Here is a 16,761-nt window from a genome sequence, read left to right on the forward strand (position 1 = left end):
ACGGGAAATCTCTGCCAAACCAATCAGAGAAAGCTGGTTTGTTGTAGCGACCCCTAAAGGATTATTCTGAAAGCTGAACAATGATGTGTGTCATTTATTTAAGCCTTTTTAAACAATTGAGGCAAATTAATTGATGATCTGGACTGAATTGGTTTGGAATTATGGAAGCGATTATGTAGCATAAATAAAAAGCAAAGTCAAAACCAGAAATGCTTTTTCATTTTCAAAATGAACTTTAACATTGGGAGTTGGGTCATCTAGACCCACTAGACAGTGCTCTGAACCTTTTTTCTTCAATGATTTGTGATCTTCACTGGTGTCCATGGATTACATGAAATCTCTCCACCTTTATCCACCTTTGTCATGGTAGGGAGAACACGTCAATGGAAGGGGGGGGTCATAGGATAGCACAAGGGTTAAAGACAGCAAATCCTCAATTGATTAGTAAACCACAAAAAAATGAGGGAAAAACCACAAAACTCAATGAAATATTCTAATTGCAGTCATAGTATGTTTAGTGTTTTTTTTAAAGGAGGAAAAAAGCCACAACTGAACATGTGTAAACATAAAACAATTTATTAAGTCTCTTTTTTAATAGATTTTAAAATTGAAATTATCTCCAATCTCTTTAGATGATACAGTTATATCTATATGCAGCCCAACATTTACAGGCTATATACACCTTGAACTTTCTCCATAGGGAAAACACACAAGTAAACTTACTTCTTCAAGTATATTTATCCCTGTTTGACTTTTAAACATGAGTTTTGCTGAAATCGTTGGAAAATGTGACGTCCCACAATCTTTAGCACAAAATCTGACAGGGGGGGGGGGGGGTTCCCACAAGAAACAAACAAAAACAAAATACCCACAATCCCTGCTTCAGTATTGCATTAAAACAAAATGTTAAAATGTAAGGGCTGAATATAATCTGAAGTAGCTGAGTTTCAAATTAATAAAGGGAAGAGGTCTCTCATGTTACCTCTTCTTACACAGCACTATACATGGTCCCAACAATGGGGGGGGGAGGATAAATTTTACATTAAACATCAGTATTCAGAAACAAGCAACATTAAAATTATAAATAGAAAATCTTGTAAATGTTACTATAATAATGTCATTTTCATTTTCATCTGGAGTGCTCTGCTCCACATCCTGTCAGACATCAGTACATTCAGATTCATTCAGGAGAGCACAGCGTATTGCTGTCCGGCTAAGTGCTGCGTCACCTGCAAGGAGACGGCAGAAAAGGTTCACAGTGCTAGCTTTGATAAAGGATGCTCTGAAAGTTAAACATGAACTGTTAAAAGTCTCTCTGCACCCCGCTTAAATCCTTCAAAACCTTTGCCACAGTCATACGCAGACCCAGGGCTTCCAGCACAAAGCACGAGTTTGAGTTCTGAGTTTAAGGTAGCACAACATGAACAACACCACAGCATGCATTCACAGCATGCAGACACACACCCAACTATCATCTGCAAAGAAACGTACTTTACTAAACTTTGTGGACCTCTTTATGTAAACCCAGGACTTAGCTCGCGTTTATATTCCATCGATGCAAATAGATCTTATTTGGTAAAATGATTTAAACCTAAATAGCAGCTGTGTAAAAAAAAAAGGACTGCATTCTGCTAGACTTCACAAGTTTGTTTAAAAGAACAAATATTGATATTGTCCAAAAAAATTGATTGTCAGAAACCAAAACCAGACAAAGTTGCACATTATTAATTTCCTGTATTTTCTATCCATCAGTGTTTCTTTATCATGAGGAGCCGCTTCAGGCAGAAGGGGGAGCTGTTGCAGTGTGCACAGAACCCTGAAGACTGCCGCTCCGGGGCAGAGGTGAGTTCGGTCCGGGGTTTAACTCCAGCCTGGCAGCATGTGCTGCTGCTGCTGCTGCTGGAGAGGAGGAGCTCCACTAAATCACATTCTCAGTCTGCTGGAGGTCCAGCTCTCCTAAAACCTACACAGCCTTTTTAAGAGTCAGTGCAAAATGTTTTCCTGTGTGAGACACTCTTAGCCTTGGGTCGTCAGAACTATAGTTTTATCTAGATAGCATTTAATGACTAGAACCGCTCATCTGTGCACATAACACGACACCGCCCGCTTTATCTCTAATTCAGGACACTGTGGTCAGCAAGCTTTGGCTGGTGCTGGCAGGCGTTTGCGTCGGATCTTAGGACTGTTCCAGCTCTGGGCCTGCTGCCCTGTTCTGAATGACCATCAAACTCTTCAAATCCCACAGATTTGGTGCACTATGTTTAACGGCCGGATCAGAGCGGGGAGTTCCTCTGGTCGGTGTGGCGTTGTCGCCTAGGAGCACCTCCTGGCAGTGTTCAGGTGAGCTTCAGAGTGCTGATGGGAAATGATGACATAGTCACCATTGTCACGGGGTTGAGCACTGTCTGTCCCACCAGCTGCGAGGGGTGTGCCATCATTTGGGCGCTTACAGCTGCCTGCTTTCCTACAATGGTGGCAGCTGCTTGGGGAGGGACAGTGCCGTTCACCTGAGGGTGGGGGTGGTTCAGCGTGGAAGTGATATGACCCACCACCGCTGGCTGTGTGACAGATATCTGTTGGGGGTACAGGGCAGATATGTGTTGGCTGAGGTGAGCCACAGGGTGCACAGTGATATGTCCGATGGGCTGGTGACTGGGGGTCAACTGCACAGAACTAGTGGTTGTGGAGGGGGCCAGCTGGGCGACATGTTTCGGGCCCCCCGCGTGGATGACGTGATTCACTGCTTGGATGACTGAAGGGTGGGACACTGACGCGTGGGCAATGACAGTTGGATGCACGCTGGGTGGGGTTGCCATCTGAGCCTGGGGGGGGATTATGGGCTGACCTGCAGTGACCATGCCTGATGTAGGGGCTGCGAGGGTGAACGAGGCTGCGGGCTTCAAGGGCGGCTGGGGGGGAGTTGCGAGAAGCGTCTGCGCCTGGAGCAGGGGGACTTTGTTCTGGATGGAGTTGTGATGAGAGATGATGGAGGGAGTGGGTGTCGGGGCGGGAGGCTGGATGTGCGTGGCAGTCTTGAGCAGCTCAGGTTTCATGTTGTGAGGCAGAGCGGGTAAGGCAGTGTGTGGTCTTTGTGCAGCCTCTTCTTCCATGTCTTCGTCCAGAATGTCTTCACCCTCTGCAACACCAAAGACAGACCATTTCTAAAAAGGTCAGAACTTGTCTTGAGATTAGTTTGCGGCACTGACAGGCCGATTCAAATGTCCCTCCCCCTTTACCTGAGGCTGTGGAAGTGGACACCTGGTCTTCCTCTGGCTGCACGGTCTGTCGGACGACACGCTCGATCTCGATCACGTCCATCCACTGGCTCAGCTCGTTCTTCAGGTCTGCTAGCCGCTGTTGTGTGGCAATCTTCTCTCTGGCCAGTCTCTCCATGTCATGTTCGTATTCCTTCTCCTTGCGCTTCAACGTCTGGAACAATATCAGGCAGAGGAACGTGCTGAAGTGGCGATGGGGCTGTTCATCCCATCTGTGACAGAAATCTGCTCAGACTGAGCAACGAATGACAACTTAAATGGAAGAAATGGATTTTTGCTTCATACTTAAAAGCTGCAGCTTTTAGATCTTTAAAATGTAGAGTAATGCCTCAGTAACAAACAACAACAAAAAAAACTTCCTACTGTGAACCTAAAAAGGCACCAAATATCTGTTTGTTTTTATGCAGCAAACCCCCCGCAGGGTTCTGGTCTTTTGGCGTTTTGCAAATTAAAATAAACGTGATGCTTTCAGTCAAAACTAGAACAACTATAGAGAGCGAAAATATCAAGGAGGAAGAGAGCAGGGAGGAAAGTGGGAGGAGCTTCCCGGCAGTGACTCCAGGTGACCCAGTTTCACAGAAGCAGCTGACAAGAGCTGGACTTCCTGCAGCACGGCAAGTTAGAGCGGCAAACCCAGGCAAACTTCACCAAAACTCCACATTTGACTTTAAGAGAAGTCATTTCCTCAGCACCGACTGTTTAAAGAACTATTTCTTTAGCTACACAAACCCAACATAAAACGCCAGAGCTGTTGGCTCCTTGTGGTCCTGGAGGCTTTTTAAACCAAACACTGTCGTCAGGCGCATTATTCAAAGTCATCCGTCCTCCCATGCTCCATCCTCTCGCTTAGAGAAGTGACTGTGAAACTTGATGACTCAAGATCATAAAGCTGCTCTTCCCAAAAAGGTGGACTTCCTGTTAGTGTTCAAGCCTCTGTAAGCGTACCGCAAATGTGCAGGTCAGCTGTCTGCACAATCAAAATAAATGAATGTTTGCGGCTAAAGTGTTGCTTTCACTCCTCTCTTCCCTAAACTGTGAGATCATTTCCTGTGTTTTGTGCAGATGAGAACACAATGAGCGTGGACGTAAATAGCAAAGCGGGGACAACAGGCGGGCCCTGAGTGATTTGGCACCTGTCTGTCTGCTCTTTTATCCAGGATTAGAAATGCATCTGCACTTCTGCTGCTGCCCACATGGAGGCCTTCACCGTCACTCACATCCTAAAGCTCCAAAAAATTGTGATGAATTTGTACACATCGAGATGATTGTAAGCCTAATGAGGGAGCGTCCTGCTTCTTTTTACTGCAGGGATCATCAACTCTGATTTAAATGCTATCAAGTATCAGTTGAGTTGTTGTTTTTTTTAAATAAAATACATCTTTTTGGAGCCATGTTTGTGTCTTGTTGTTGTTTACTCCATGTGAAGGCATGAGGAGAACAGTTCACAGAGCAGTATTGATTTCTAGCGTGTGCTCCTCGCCGTGCGCTCCCTCAACAGTCAGCTGCTGAGCTCCATCCATCAGTCTGAACGTATATGTGTCTCCATACCCAGCACTGTCATTTAGCCCAAGCTGGTTGTCAGGGAAACTAGACAAATCCTCCCATGGTATCCTTGGTAACCTCAAACTAATGTACACTTTCATGTTAAAAAAATAAAAAAAGGCGGTGTTGAATTATCTTCTGACAATATGTGAACACCTGAACGTTTTTTTTCTCCAACAGCTGTGAAGGACGATCAAGTAGGTCAGACACCCGTGTGTGTGTGGTTCAACAACGGAGTGTGTTTCAACCTGTGACTCATAGAGGGATGAGGAACGCTCCACAAAACACTCGGACCCGATGAACTCTCCGTTTTACAGAAGCGGCCGGCATCAATGTCATCTTTTTGGAACTAGCGGAGATCAAGCATAACCCTGATAAATAAGTGCTAACAGATGCACATGTCTTCATTATCCTGTTAGTCATGTCACCAGGTTGGCCGGCCAACTAGATCCCTAGTACCCTTTTGATTCCTCACACATGACCACGTTCCCCTGAGCAACCGAGCCGCTGCCACCGCCTCCTCCTCCCACAGGGATGAGACCTCATCTCAGCTCAGTTTGTGTATAAAAATCTAGATTAGTGCCACGACAGGCTGAACTTTGCATGTGTGTGTGTGTGCGCGTAGGCAAGGTAAACACCGCACAAGCTGTCACAGGCAATGCGAGTGCTGAGCACATGGCCTGACAGAGAACAAGGCGGGGAGGGCTGCAGATAGCTGCGAGTTGAAAGGGAGCATTACAAGCTGTACTCTGCAGTGCAGGCTGGCTTCAGGCTGGCTTCTCTTAAAGGGCCAGCAGCGCAGCAGGCCACGTTGCAGACATGCCACCACGTCTGCTCGGCTGCACACAGTCTTGTGACACCGGCAGCCATAAACCCTCGTCTTGTTAGGCTTTCTAGCTGGGATGGAGGCTTTCACGTGGTTCCTGAGTTCAACAATTAAAAGCCTGTTTGGGTTAAAGAATGGGGGGTGGGGGGCTACCTTTGCACTTGATTCATTGTCGATAAGCTTTTCTAAATCACAGCTGGCCTAATTACCTCCTCCGAGTTAAGATGTAACATCAGAGGAACAACTAAGACGAAAGAAGCGATCGCAAAGTGTTTGAAAAGTTGAATGAACGTGACATAAATTCCCATTTTTCAATGAAACCTGTTAGACATAAAGATTTTTGTTTTTGCATTTCAGCTATGGGCATCAGACTGACATTTATGAACGGGCGCTGGAGGCCGAGCCGGCGCAGAGGAAACACGGCGGGAGTGGAGTAAACCGAGCTCTGTTTACCGCTCCCTCCCTGTTGCTGGCAGCCTCAGCCTGGTGGAACAGCCAGTCCTGCCTGTTGCCGGGCTGGGCGGGGGCTGAGCACAGGAGGGAAGGGGGGTGACGTCACGCGGTTGAGGGTAGCCATGTGCTTGCTGCTCATGTGGCCTTAAAAGCTCTAGAGGGGCAGGGCACGGCGAGGGAGGGGGAGAGCGGAGCGGGAAGGCAGCAGGTCTTATTTTACTGTCTGAGCTTTCCACGCTACAGGCTGAAGGAGAGAGCCTTTATTTAGGGTGAAACCCACAAACACACCTCTGTTTAGTAGGAAAAACATGAGGCAGTCTAACTCATGTACACTTTCTTCATGTTTACGCTGAGTCATGCTCTGCTGGGATGCAGCGAGGACACTTTGACGTTCAGCAAGAGAAGAAAGCCAATAGTAGAGGAAATGAAAATCTTAGTGTTAAAGCAGAATCAGTCAAGAGGATAGAGGTGGACAGGTGAGTGGACAGCTGGACACTGTGACTCATTTGTCTTGACTTTTCCCTCAAGTTCCTGTCTTTTATGCCACGCCTTCACAAAGCAACACTTCTCTGTCAATGGAAAAAGCCACCACCAACAGAAGAAGTCATTTTCCCCACCAGATAAGCAACCGTCCTTGTCCCTCTAAAAGTGGTGTCAGTAGTAGATTTTCTGTTTAATTACCCACAATGCCAGATCAGATGTCAGATAATGTTTGGAGGAAGAGTGTGTTTGAATTTATCATTTCACAGACTGCCCTGAAGGACTTCTCCACAATCCTTCCAAAATGCATCTGCCATAAGCCCCAACCCGAACGTCCACCTGCAGCCGCAGAAATGCTGCGACCTGCAGCACACGCCAGAGCCGACGGGGACTTCCACGTGCACATCTTTACGTGGAAGCAGCGTTCTTGAACCTTTTCTGTTTTCCTGTGCCACCCCCCCTCCCGCCTCAGGAGAGGATCCACACTTAGACCACAAAACTGAAATGACTGATGTGAGTGTGTGTGCCAAGTGTGAGTGGATATAGCATTTACCAAAACTACTCAAAGCCAGTCGCGCTGTAGCCGTACCACAGGCTCACTTCCAGTTATTGATGTCCACAGCTGTCAAACGCAGCCAGCTGTGGACCTTTGACTGTTTACAACAAACCTCCAATCAAGCGCATGCTGAGTCATGACAGCTCTGAGAGAAGCACACGCAACAGTGGAACAAGTTAATGTAGAGGCCAAACATAAACGAGAAAGAACCACGATCACAGATGTTTGAATGATGGGTTTTCTTACTGTAGTCATGACAGGTGTAGTCGGACTAGAAAGGTCCGTTGGTCAGGACCGAGTCCTCAACCTGGCACTTGGTCTGTATTCAGATCGTCTTCAACCAGACATTTCTGTTTCAAACCAAAGCTTGTAAACCAAACCATGTGACTAAAGATCTCCTCTGTCATTGGCCAGAGGGCAAAGCAATTAGAGGAAGAATAACGGATGTCCTGCGCTTTGTCGGGATACTTCATTCATTCAAGCTTTATATTTTGCTGACCAGTTTTGAACGTCTGCATCAAGGTCAGGTACAACACTTTACTTGCTACTTGGGTACAGCAGAGGCATGCTGCAAGACGGTTACTGAGGATAAGTGTTTCTATAGATTGTAAGGAAAACAGTGTGAATAGTCACAGGTATCAAGTAGTTTTAATGAGCCTCCATTCACCCAATCAAATTGAGTTGCTGTGTCTCATTGTCATGGTTGCCTCCTTCCTACTCTGTTTACATCCCATAATGGCCGGCTCCGCTGGTCCCTTTGGTCCAGTTGTTCTGCTCCAAACACGGACTGATACATCTCAGAGCGAACCAGAGCTCAGTCCAATTGGAAACGAACCGAAATAACCTCCAAAGATGGGACAGAGAGCGGTTCCTGGTCCCAGACCAGAGTCCGCTTGGGTGTATTCAGACTGAAAACTTGTTCCAGATTATTGGGGGAAACGAACTCTGGTTTACTTAAACAGGACCAAATGTGTCCAGTCTGAATACACACTAATCTACACATGTTCATGTTCCTCTGAGCTTTCTGGGCTGATCTCCATGGAAACACTAAAACAAACATCCAAAACAATAAACTATATATTTAAAATAATAATGTTCTGTTCCATTTCTTTTTTATAGATTTTGTTTCTCATTCTTTCTTGTGGTGTTTAGTTACATAATTATTTACAATTCACAACCGGACCTTAACTTAAATAACCTCATTTTGCTTTAACAACAATTTAGGACTAATTTTTTCTCCTTTTTGTGTTTAAATTGTATTTTTCAATATTGATTATAATCGATTTATTTCTACGCCCAAGTAGCCGGGATAGGCTCCGGCAACCCCGTGACCCCGAAAGGGACAAAGCGGTACAGAAAATGAATGAACGATTTATTTCATTTAAAGAGGATTTAATAATGGTTTAGGTGAATTTGATAACAACTAGCTTCAGACAGATGGATGTTGTTGGATTATAGGAATATAAATAGATTTATTCATAAATCATTACATCATCTCCTAACAATCCATTTAAATCTTCAGTTTGACATTTACCTGGATGTATCTCAGTGCACTCCTCAGGACACTCAGGTTGGAGGTTTTCTTCTCGTCGATGTTTGGGACGTTTTTCTTGAGCGTTTCGAAGCACTCCTTCAGGTGCGCCCGTCTGTCCGGCCGGGGTAGACACCGAGACAGCCAGAATTAGAAAAGTGTCATTTTATTCCATTACTGTGTAATCCAAAGGTTTTCTTGTAAAACAGCCCGACATACAACCCACGAGCTTGAATCAAATTCCAGAGAAACTTTGACACGTGAATTGTAGTGAAGGACTTTCACTATAAGTCATTATGAATCAGAAAACGCTGGACGTACCTGTTTTTCTCCAGCTTGTTGTGTACTTCTCTTGTGCCTGCCCTGCAACAACACAAAAGACAACTGGATAAGTAATGACAAAAAAATCAGATTAAAATCTAGACAACTGGGACATTTTTTAAGCAGAATTGTATCAGTTTTGCTGAAACAAAGACATGATAAGCCTTTAAAAGAACAAATAAAAAAAGACTAAAGTAGTAAATTTTTCTTTCAGTCTGCTAGCAAATGCTTTACAATGGTCCATTGTTCTTGTGGTTTTAGATCTACATTTCAGCCGTGCACCAGAGCAAGTCTTTTTTGTGAGTTGACATAAAAATTAACCGACCAAATTCAGCTTTGATTAGTTGGTGGAGGAAGTGAACTGCTCTACTCTTACCCCCCAGGCCTTTTCTTATAGTCCAGCTGGCGGCCATCATCGGGAGGACTGCCCCGGCTGATGGGGCCGTTCTGAAGGGGAGAGGGCTGAAACACAGGCCCTGTGGGAGGGAGCAGAGCGAGCTCCTTTGGGGTGGAGACGATCGGGCCGGGATAGTTCTGAAGCAGGGCTTGGTGCGTCTGCTGGTGCACTTTAGTGTTGTCAGCTTGGGCGATGAGCTGGGGGTGTTGGTGGTGGTCCTGAATCAGCCGGCTGTGGTTGCCGGTCACCGTGGAGGGCGGGAGGTCAGCCTTGGGTTGGGAGGAGCAGAGCAGAACTGCGGCACTTTGCTCCTGCGGGGACTGAGGGTCTCTCTTTGGGGACGCGAGTGGAGGAGCAGCCGGCGGTGAAAGCGTGGCAACAGGCAGAGGGAGAGAGCCTAAGGGGTTGGGAGTGACCACGGGGATGGGGATTACGGAGACAGGCACAGAGGGTGGGGCAGGTACCGGGCGGCACTCTGTGCGACGCTCCTCCACTTTGGAGACATTGTTGATGTGATTTGTGGAGTTGTAGTTGACGTCCCAGAGCCTGAACTCTGTCTTCTTCTGCAGACACAGCTTTTCCTTAAGATCTTCCTCTGTGGGAGAAACCAAGACAGGTCAGTAGAACAAACCCAAAGGCCTCCAGGTGCCCTCAGAAAATGAATATTATTACTATCTATGGTTTTAGCACAACAACCATAAAAGGGATGGATTCGTAGGTCCTTTTTTTGCCTCTTTTCATTCTCCACAGACTGAAGAACAAAGACGTGAAGGCTATTGCCTTAATGGAGAGACACGAGGAAAGAAATCCCCGTCCGTCACTGACCATGCCGGGAACCGGAGAACATGTCAGCTCGACATTCAACAACAGCCAGAGGCACTCCTCACTACACATCTATTTTGGTCCAGAAGAAAAAAATGCTCTAACAATGTGGAGAATTTATTATGTGGCAACATTTTGGAAGCACTAAAAACATTCAGTCATGTTAGAAGCACAAACTGTTCATAATGTTTTCCTTAAATATGTTTATTTTCAAGCCTGTGGTTGATGACAGCATGAATTACTCCTACAGCGCCTTCAACCACCATGAGGATACGAACTTCATAATATATGAATGCTGTCAGGAAAAAGCTGTGGTTGCCATGGCAGCAATGCTCTTCAGAAGTGTTTGGATGTTAGTTTGTTGATTGATGTCATCGTGAGGGGGATGTGGACACTGCAGCGCGTCACATTCGCTCCGCAGAGCTGCAGATTTGTTCTTTTGAATGCGGGCAACAGCCTTTTCTACAGAATCTACATGTTACACGCGTGTGCAGGTCATGGAGTTTAATAACCGACTACACAGTTCAACAGCTTCTACTTCAAAACCTCTTATTGAATTACCGTAAGTTCATTTGTGCCTAAATGCCTTAATTCTTTTTTGTAGTTACGGTAGGTGTTGATCGGATTTTGTATCAGAGCAGAATTTTATGGTGCAAACTCATATCTGTATCACCAGACAGAGAATTGATCACTTACTGTTTTTTCAGTAAAGTATCAGCTTTGACCGATTCACACAGCTGGTTTGACAGAGATTTTCACGCTTGATGTTCTTCCTGACACAACCCTGTATTTTTTCCGGGCCAAGGACCGGCATAGGGGGATCCGGACTTGGGTCCCCTTGTGGCTACATGGTTAGGCAGTGGCGTGAAGGGTCTTGCCCAAGGACCCACCCTGGATGAAGCTCATTGCACCCCCTGAAATAAACCCTGGTTTCACATTCGCCAGTCCTACACGCAGCCAACTAACCCATCCAGTTGCTACACCGATTCCTCACTCCAAGAGTTCAGTAAACAAGTGTCACTTTAACCTAAAAAAGATGGAATCAAGTGATCATGAAAGATAGATAAATGCACAATTCTGCTTTCAAAATGCATAAGTTATTTTATAAAAAAGGAAAGAAAAGAGGATTTCTGGCCCTGAACAGCAACTCCATCACATGAAAAAGTCTTTACAGTGAAATATTAACATGTGAAGTTGTGATTTTAGGCTAAACATATCTCTTCAAAGTGATAATACTGAGCTCAAAAAGAACAGGATGTTCTAATGACTGGGCCAAGCTCTTGGAAGAGGTCACACATGACAGCAGAGTCATCACTTAGAAACTTGGTGAGAACAAAAGCACGGCAGGAAAAGGGAAATATGTGAAAAGCTTAAAAAGGATTTTCTGTCGGCATTATATAACTGCAGCAGCACAGAGAAACACTGGCCTAGTTTCTTCCCCATAGTGACCTGCTCTACAGTAGCAGAGGAGGAGGAGGAGGGACAGAAGGGGAGGAAGTTGGTTTCCCAATGCAGGGAGACAGGAGGAGCTGAGAGTGGAAACAGACAGGAGCTCTCACTCTTGACCATATAATGACTCTACACTGTGCATTCATGCAAAACAACGATGTTTTAAGGTAAACTTTGGTATAATCATCTAGCCCAAGGATTATGTTTGTGTGGCCATTATTCCAACAGTTTAAAAAATGAAAATTAATTCAGCCAAACTAATATATATTTACAATCATTTAATTAGTTAGATTTTCCATAATAACTTTAACAGTTTTTACTTTTCACAGCAGAACAAACGAGTTCCTTTCAAAATAAAATACATCCTGCCGCAGCAGATTAACTTAAATTAATAATGCAAGAAAACCCAAGTCAAACATGGGGTTTTTTCTATAGGACTAATGCGCAATCATCCTTTTTCTCCCTTTACCATCAAAGATAAGCAACATTGGTGTAGAATCCATTTATTTATCTATACATCTTAACAAAATTAAGATGTATTATGCGTTAAGAACAAAAACTAGATACCGTTTACAGCATAGATTACAATGTGCTCAACTACTGAACTTTATGTTTATTCAAATTGTTAGAATTTGTTTTTAAAGCCTGACCAGCCCAGACTCACAACAGTAGTGACTCATCGGCTTCATAGACGATCTTTGGGAGGGGTTGCCCGCCGCGCACGTGGTGACAGGGGCGGCGCAGGAATTATCTTAAAAATCTAGGGGCGTGGCTTGCAGAAAGCGCGTCATAGACAGACACTGAAAGTCTCCATGAGCCTTGAACGAGTTTGTTGTCTTGTTTAGGTTTGTGACATTAAAGTAGTCACGCAATTTTGGGTCAAAACTATAGTAAATATATTTAACCAACCAAAGATCGTCGGGGAACGGATGCACGTGACCTTACTGTTGATAAAGGGTGTCAGGTCATCACATCAAAGGAGTCTGGCATCCCCCGCGCCACCGCCCATCATCACCCCTTTAGGTTTTCGGTCATTTTCAAACAAATACTTGGCTTTATTTGTTCAAAAATAATATAGTAACGCATAACAAACCATATAAATAAACCCCTAAGCGCCGCCATGGAGCCTGCTGCTCACGAATGCAGCAGGTTTCGATGCAGTAACCCCCCGACACTGCAGCAACATCTTCCATTCAGGCGCTACTTTGATTTAAAACTGGGCACCAATTTTTCTATTAAATGAAACGAGCTCAATTTGAAACCCATAAACCATTCGGAAATACAAAACTAATGGAATACGAAAGTAAAACTAAAATGTCAAAGCCTTCCACACAACAAGCCCTTCAACCATTTCTGTCATTTTCATTCCCGCGGGATGCACGCGCGTTCACTGCCACTCAAAAGCCCCAAAAGGAAAACACTTAAAAATATCTGACACACATATCTCCCAGCATGCCAAGTTTTAACCACGTGCCCTCCTGGTAATTTATGTAGAGTAATACATATATTTACTACACATAATAAAAATATGAATAACTTACCACGTGTCTTCTGTTGTTGCTGGGCTTGCAGTTCCAAAAACTTGGCAGCTTCCAGGAGCGTTTCGATGCTCATTTCTGTCCTGTAAGAGAGAAACGCTGAATTTCTCTGAGAAAACCAGGACAGCGAGTGCAGCTTCACAGGGAGAGAGGTCCCCGGTCCAAAGCTGGAAAATAGGGCAACAGGACCCCCCCCTCTTCTCCTCCCCCTTCCTCCCCCTTCTTCTCCTCCTCCTCCTCCTCACAAGAAGAAACTCATCAGCCACATACGTGGGGGAGTTACGAACAAGATGGCGCTCAAAGTAGTATGAACAAACACGGGCTGTGAGTCACGCACAGTCCGCCCCGCCCTGCCTCGGCGGGAGGGAGGCAAAACACGGAGGGAGGGAGGGAGACTGGGATGGTGTTCCAGGATAAACTTCCGTGAGGCAGCAGGCTAAATTCAGCACGTTTGACCTACAGTCTGTTTGTTTTGAGTGGTTTTAGTTGGGCTAAACGTTAAAGACAAACTCCAATGAGAATCGTGTTTTTTCTTAACTTGTTCTTGTAGCATTTTCTCATAGAGGTTTTTTATACATATATATATATACAAAATGTAAACAATACACATACAGTACAGACCAAAGGTTTGGACACACCTTCCCATTCATTTGAATGAGAAGGTGTGTCCAAACTTTTAGTCTGTACTGAATGAATCGAATCGTTAAAATGTATTATTACACCCCTAACATCACCAGTCCCACTCACATCTCAGAAACAAATTTCTGAACTACTACCGCGCTGCACAAATGATGTCCTAGAAAACGACACAGGTTTTTTGATCAGTTGGCATAATCAAATTAACCCTTGTGCTATCTTAGATGACCCCCACCCTTACTTTGACGTGTTCTCCCTACCATGACAAAGGTGGATAAAGGTGGAAAGATTTCATGTAATCCATGGACACCAGTGAAGATCATAAATCATTGAAGAAAAAAGGTTCAGAGCACTGTCTAGTGGGTCTAGATGACCCAATCCCAACGTTAAAGTGCCTAGGATAGCACAAGGGTTAAAAGACCACTGGAAACACTTTTATAACAGTTTAAAATATGATTGGACTGGGACTGTAAAATAAATTTGTTATAAAACAAGGATACCAAATCAGTACCAGAAGCAATATGGATAAAATAAAACTATATAAATGAATAATTCCACTAAATGTTAAATGTTTTAGCGAAAATTCCTTTTTAAAGATCTGCTGTTTTCCAAACTGCCATTCTGTTCCAATGAGCTCACATGACTGACAGGCTCAAATAGTCTGGCAAAGTCAAAGTCCATACGTGACAGAGGGACATGTTGTACGAGGAGGAACTGTTTTGCGTACAACAACAAGGCCTGCGGTCAGGGTATACACGGAATGAGAGGCTCTGTTTTTCCTCTCATTCTGCAGAAGAGCAGTGCGAAACAACTGTTTCCCGCCATCCAAGACTTTTTATGAGCATTTGTCACATCTGAATGTTTCAGATGATCAAATGAATAAAACATTTGAAAAAGGTAGAACAAGTAAAAGCACAAGTAATTTTTTTGGGGGCGTAAATGAAATTTACTTGATAAGTTCATCAAATTGTAACAATTTGGGTTTAGAAAACCAAACAGGTCTGCATGGCAAAGCGCCACTGCTGAGCAAAAAAAGGCTCATCAGAAAACATGGCGATCACCAAGGCTTGTGCGTTAACTCATCTGGCAAGACTAAAGCTAAACCTTTAGGAGGTGACATGACATCTGCAGAAGAAACACACCACTTCAAAATAAAGATGACTGCATCAACAGTCAAATGTGGTGGTGGTGGTGGTAGTGTGATGGTCTGGGACACTTTTGCTTGCTCAAGGACCTGGACGTCTTGCCGTGGTGAATGGAACCACAGATTGTGCCGTTTACTAAAACAACCCTGAAGAGGAAAGTCCTCCGTACGTTCATGGCGTAAAAAAAAAACCGGACTTGGGATCGGTAGCAGAAAGTCTACCTCTACATAAACCTTAACGTGAGCTAAAGTCCTGAGCTGAGCCAGATTGCATTGATTGTGATGAAAAAACAAAGTTTATGCTCAAAAACCTCAAATGTGGTAGAATTAAAACAACTCTCCAAAGATGAGTGGGCTATCATTTCTACAGCACGGCCTAAGTAATTGTGCGAATTATATTTTTATATAATTTTTCCAAAAAACTCAATGCAAATGACAGTCAGTATAATGTTCATTTTACTAACCACAAAGTATTTGTTAAATGTAATTGAACAAACCTCCTAAAGATAACAGTATTGTTTTTCAAAAATAAAAATCTTCAAATGCACTATTCCACGTTATAACATACAATAGAGTTCCACAACATTTGACAGATTATAAAGAACTTAAAATGGTCATTTGTTTGAATTTGGTGCATTAGGTCATATTTACTGAATTCAAACGACATTTCAATCAAAAACATTTCAACGGGTCAAGTTACATTTGTACAAAGGACCTTTGTCTTCTTTGTCTTGTAGCAGCTTCACAATTCTTGCATCCGTTGAACTTGTGACTTTTTGGAGAGTTTCTGCTTGAATTTCTTTGCAGGAAGCAATAGCCTCCCAGAGCTGCTGTTTGAATGAGAACTGTCTCCACCCTCATAGATATTTTGCTTGAGGATGCTCCAAAGGTTCTCAATCGGGGTGAGGTCAGGGAAGGATGGGGGGGCCACACAATCAGTTTATCTCCTTTTATGTCCACAGCAGCAGGTATTCTTTGCAGCATGAGATGGTGGACTGTCACGCATGAAGATGATTTTGTTACGGAAAGCACAGTTCTTCTTTTTGTACCATGGAGGAAAGTGTTCAGTCAGAAACTCCACACCCTGAAGGGGCTGAGCAGCTCTCTCCCCATGATCCATGATTCCAGCCCAAACCATTACTCCGCCACCTCCTTGCTGTCGTTGCAGCCTTGTTGGGACATGGTGTCTTCAGATATGTCTTGGCCCACAGCAGCAATTTCTGCTTGAGTGTTGCTGAATAGAAGATTTACGCACAACTAAGCCTCTGTCTGGAGGATCCTACACCCTGATGTTCAAGGTATAGAGACACCAGCAGCTTCATATATGTGCTTTCTACTTAGTAATGGCATTATGGAAGCAGCTCTCTTCATCAGATGTATTTGACAGAAACTTTCCGCATTTTGCCTTTATCTGCAAGAACTCATGTGCTCTGAATCAGCCACAAATCTCTTAATGGTACAATGATCACGCTCAAGTTTTCGTGAAATATCCAACGTTTTCATATCTTCTCCAAGGCACTTAAATATTTCACACTTTTTGGCAGTGGCGACATCCTCATTTTCTTATATTGCTTGAAAATGTGGAACGTCCTTCTTTAGTAGTTTTTCCTTTAATTGAACTCACCTGGCAAACTAATTATCACAGGTGATGAGATGGATGCCAGTGATCCAAAGAGCCGTGAAACACAATATCATCCATGAGTTTATCTGAAAAATAAAGAATTTTGTCTTTTTGACACTTCAATACAATTTACATACGGCAATCATTTGGAACGCAGTGTATGTAGAGGT

General features: G+C 44.1%; 1 protein-coding gene across 1 annotated transcript; it reads right to left on the minus strand.

Annotated features, from left to right (window-relative positions):
• Positions 1–556: 556 nt before the first annotated feature.
• Positions 557–13,397, minus strand: mnt (MAX network transcriptional repressor). The gene is made up of 6 exons (XM_004075687.4): positions 13,194–13,397; positions 9,361–9,976; positions 8,985–9,026; positions 8,667–8,778; positions 3,237–3,429; positions 557–3,136 (listed from the first exon to the last, which is right to left on the minus strand). The coding sequence occupies exons 1-6, from the start codon at positions 13,264–13,266 to the stop codon at positions 2,337–2,339; spliced, it is 1,836 nt and encodes a 611-aa protein (XP_004075735.1). The 5' UTR covers positions 13,267–13,397; the 3' UTR covers positions 557–2,336.
• Positions 13,398–16,761: the final 3,364 nt, after the last annotated feature.

Source organism: Oryzias latipes, chromosome 13 (assembly GCF_002234675.1).
Source record: "Oryzias latipes chromosome 13, ASM223467v1".
NCBI classification, from domain to species: Eukaryota; Metazoa; Chordata; class Actinopteri; order Beloniformes; family Adrianichthyidae; genus Oryzias; species Oryzias latipes.

Bases quoted from the DNA above. Each gene is read 5' to 3' on its own strand.
- mnt (XM_004075687.4), bottom strand. From the start codon at position 13,266: ATGAGCATCGAAACGCTCCTGGAAGCTGCCAAGTTTTTGGAACTGCAA. The intron at 9,027-9,360 runs GTAAGAGTAGAG...GTGTTGTTGCAG, and splicing joins TATAAGAAAAGGCCTGGGGG to GGCAGGCACAAGAGAAGTAC. The intron at 8,779-8,984 runs GTACGTCCAGCG...CCGGCCGGACAG, and splicing joins AACAAGCTGGAGAAAAACAG to ACGGGCGCACCTGAAGGAGT.